General features: G+C 55.9%; 1 protein-coding gene across 1 annotated transcript in view; it reads left to right on the top strand.

Annotated features, from left to right (window-relative positions):
- The window catches only part of EMH_0085900 (uncharacterized protein), a gene marked incomplete at both ends in the record, with an annotated part of 1,846 nt that extends 1,754 nt beyond the window's left edge, over positions 1-92 (top strand). The window contains one exon of the mRNA XM_013494470.1: positions 3-92. Within this exon, the coding sequence (XP_013349924.1) occupies positions 3-92 (90 nt within the window). The remainder of the gene's footprint in view (positions 1-2) is intronic.
- Positions 93-399: the final 307 nt, after the last annotated feature.

Below are 399 nucleotides of genomic sequence, written 5' to 3'. Positions count from 1 at the left end.
GCAGCAGCAGCAGCAGCAACAGCAGCAGCAGCAGCAGCAGCAGCGGCGGAAGCAGCAGCAGCAGCAGCAGCAGAAACAACAGCAGCAGATGATGACAAACTCGGCCTGTGGAGGCTCAAAGGCATTCGCTACGACGCGGAGAGCTGTAAATAAACTGCTGCTGTTGCTGTTGCTGTTGTTGCTGCTGTTGCTGCTGCTGCTGCTGTTACTGTTGGTGTTGCTCCTGCTGCTGCTGCTTCTGCTTCTGCTGCTGTTACTGTTCCTGTTGCTGCTGCTGCTGCTGCTGCTTCACGGCCTCCTGAAGGGCTGAATTTCATGTGGAGATGTTCTTGCTGCCGTACAATTCAAACGGTTTGCTGCTGCTGCTGCTGCTGTTGCTGCTGCTGCCGCTGCTGCTTT

Source organism: Eimeria mitis, genomic scaffold (assembly GCF_000499745.2).
Source record: "Eimeria mitis Houghton genomic scaffold, Emh_scaff117, whole genome shotgun sequence".
NCBI classification, from domain to species: Eukaryota; Apicomplexa; class Conoidasida; order Eucoccidiorida; family Eimeriidae; genus Eimeria; species Eimeria mitis.
This window is presented reverse-complemented; position numbering and strand designations above follow the sequence as displayed.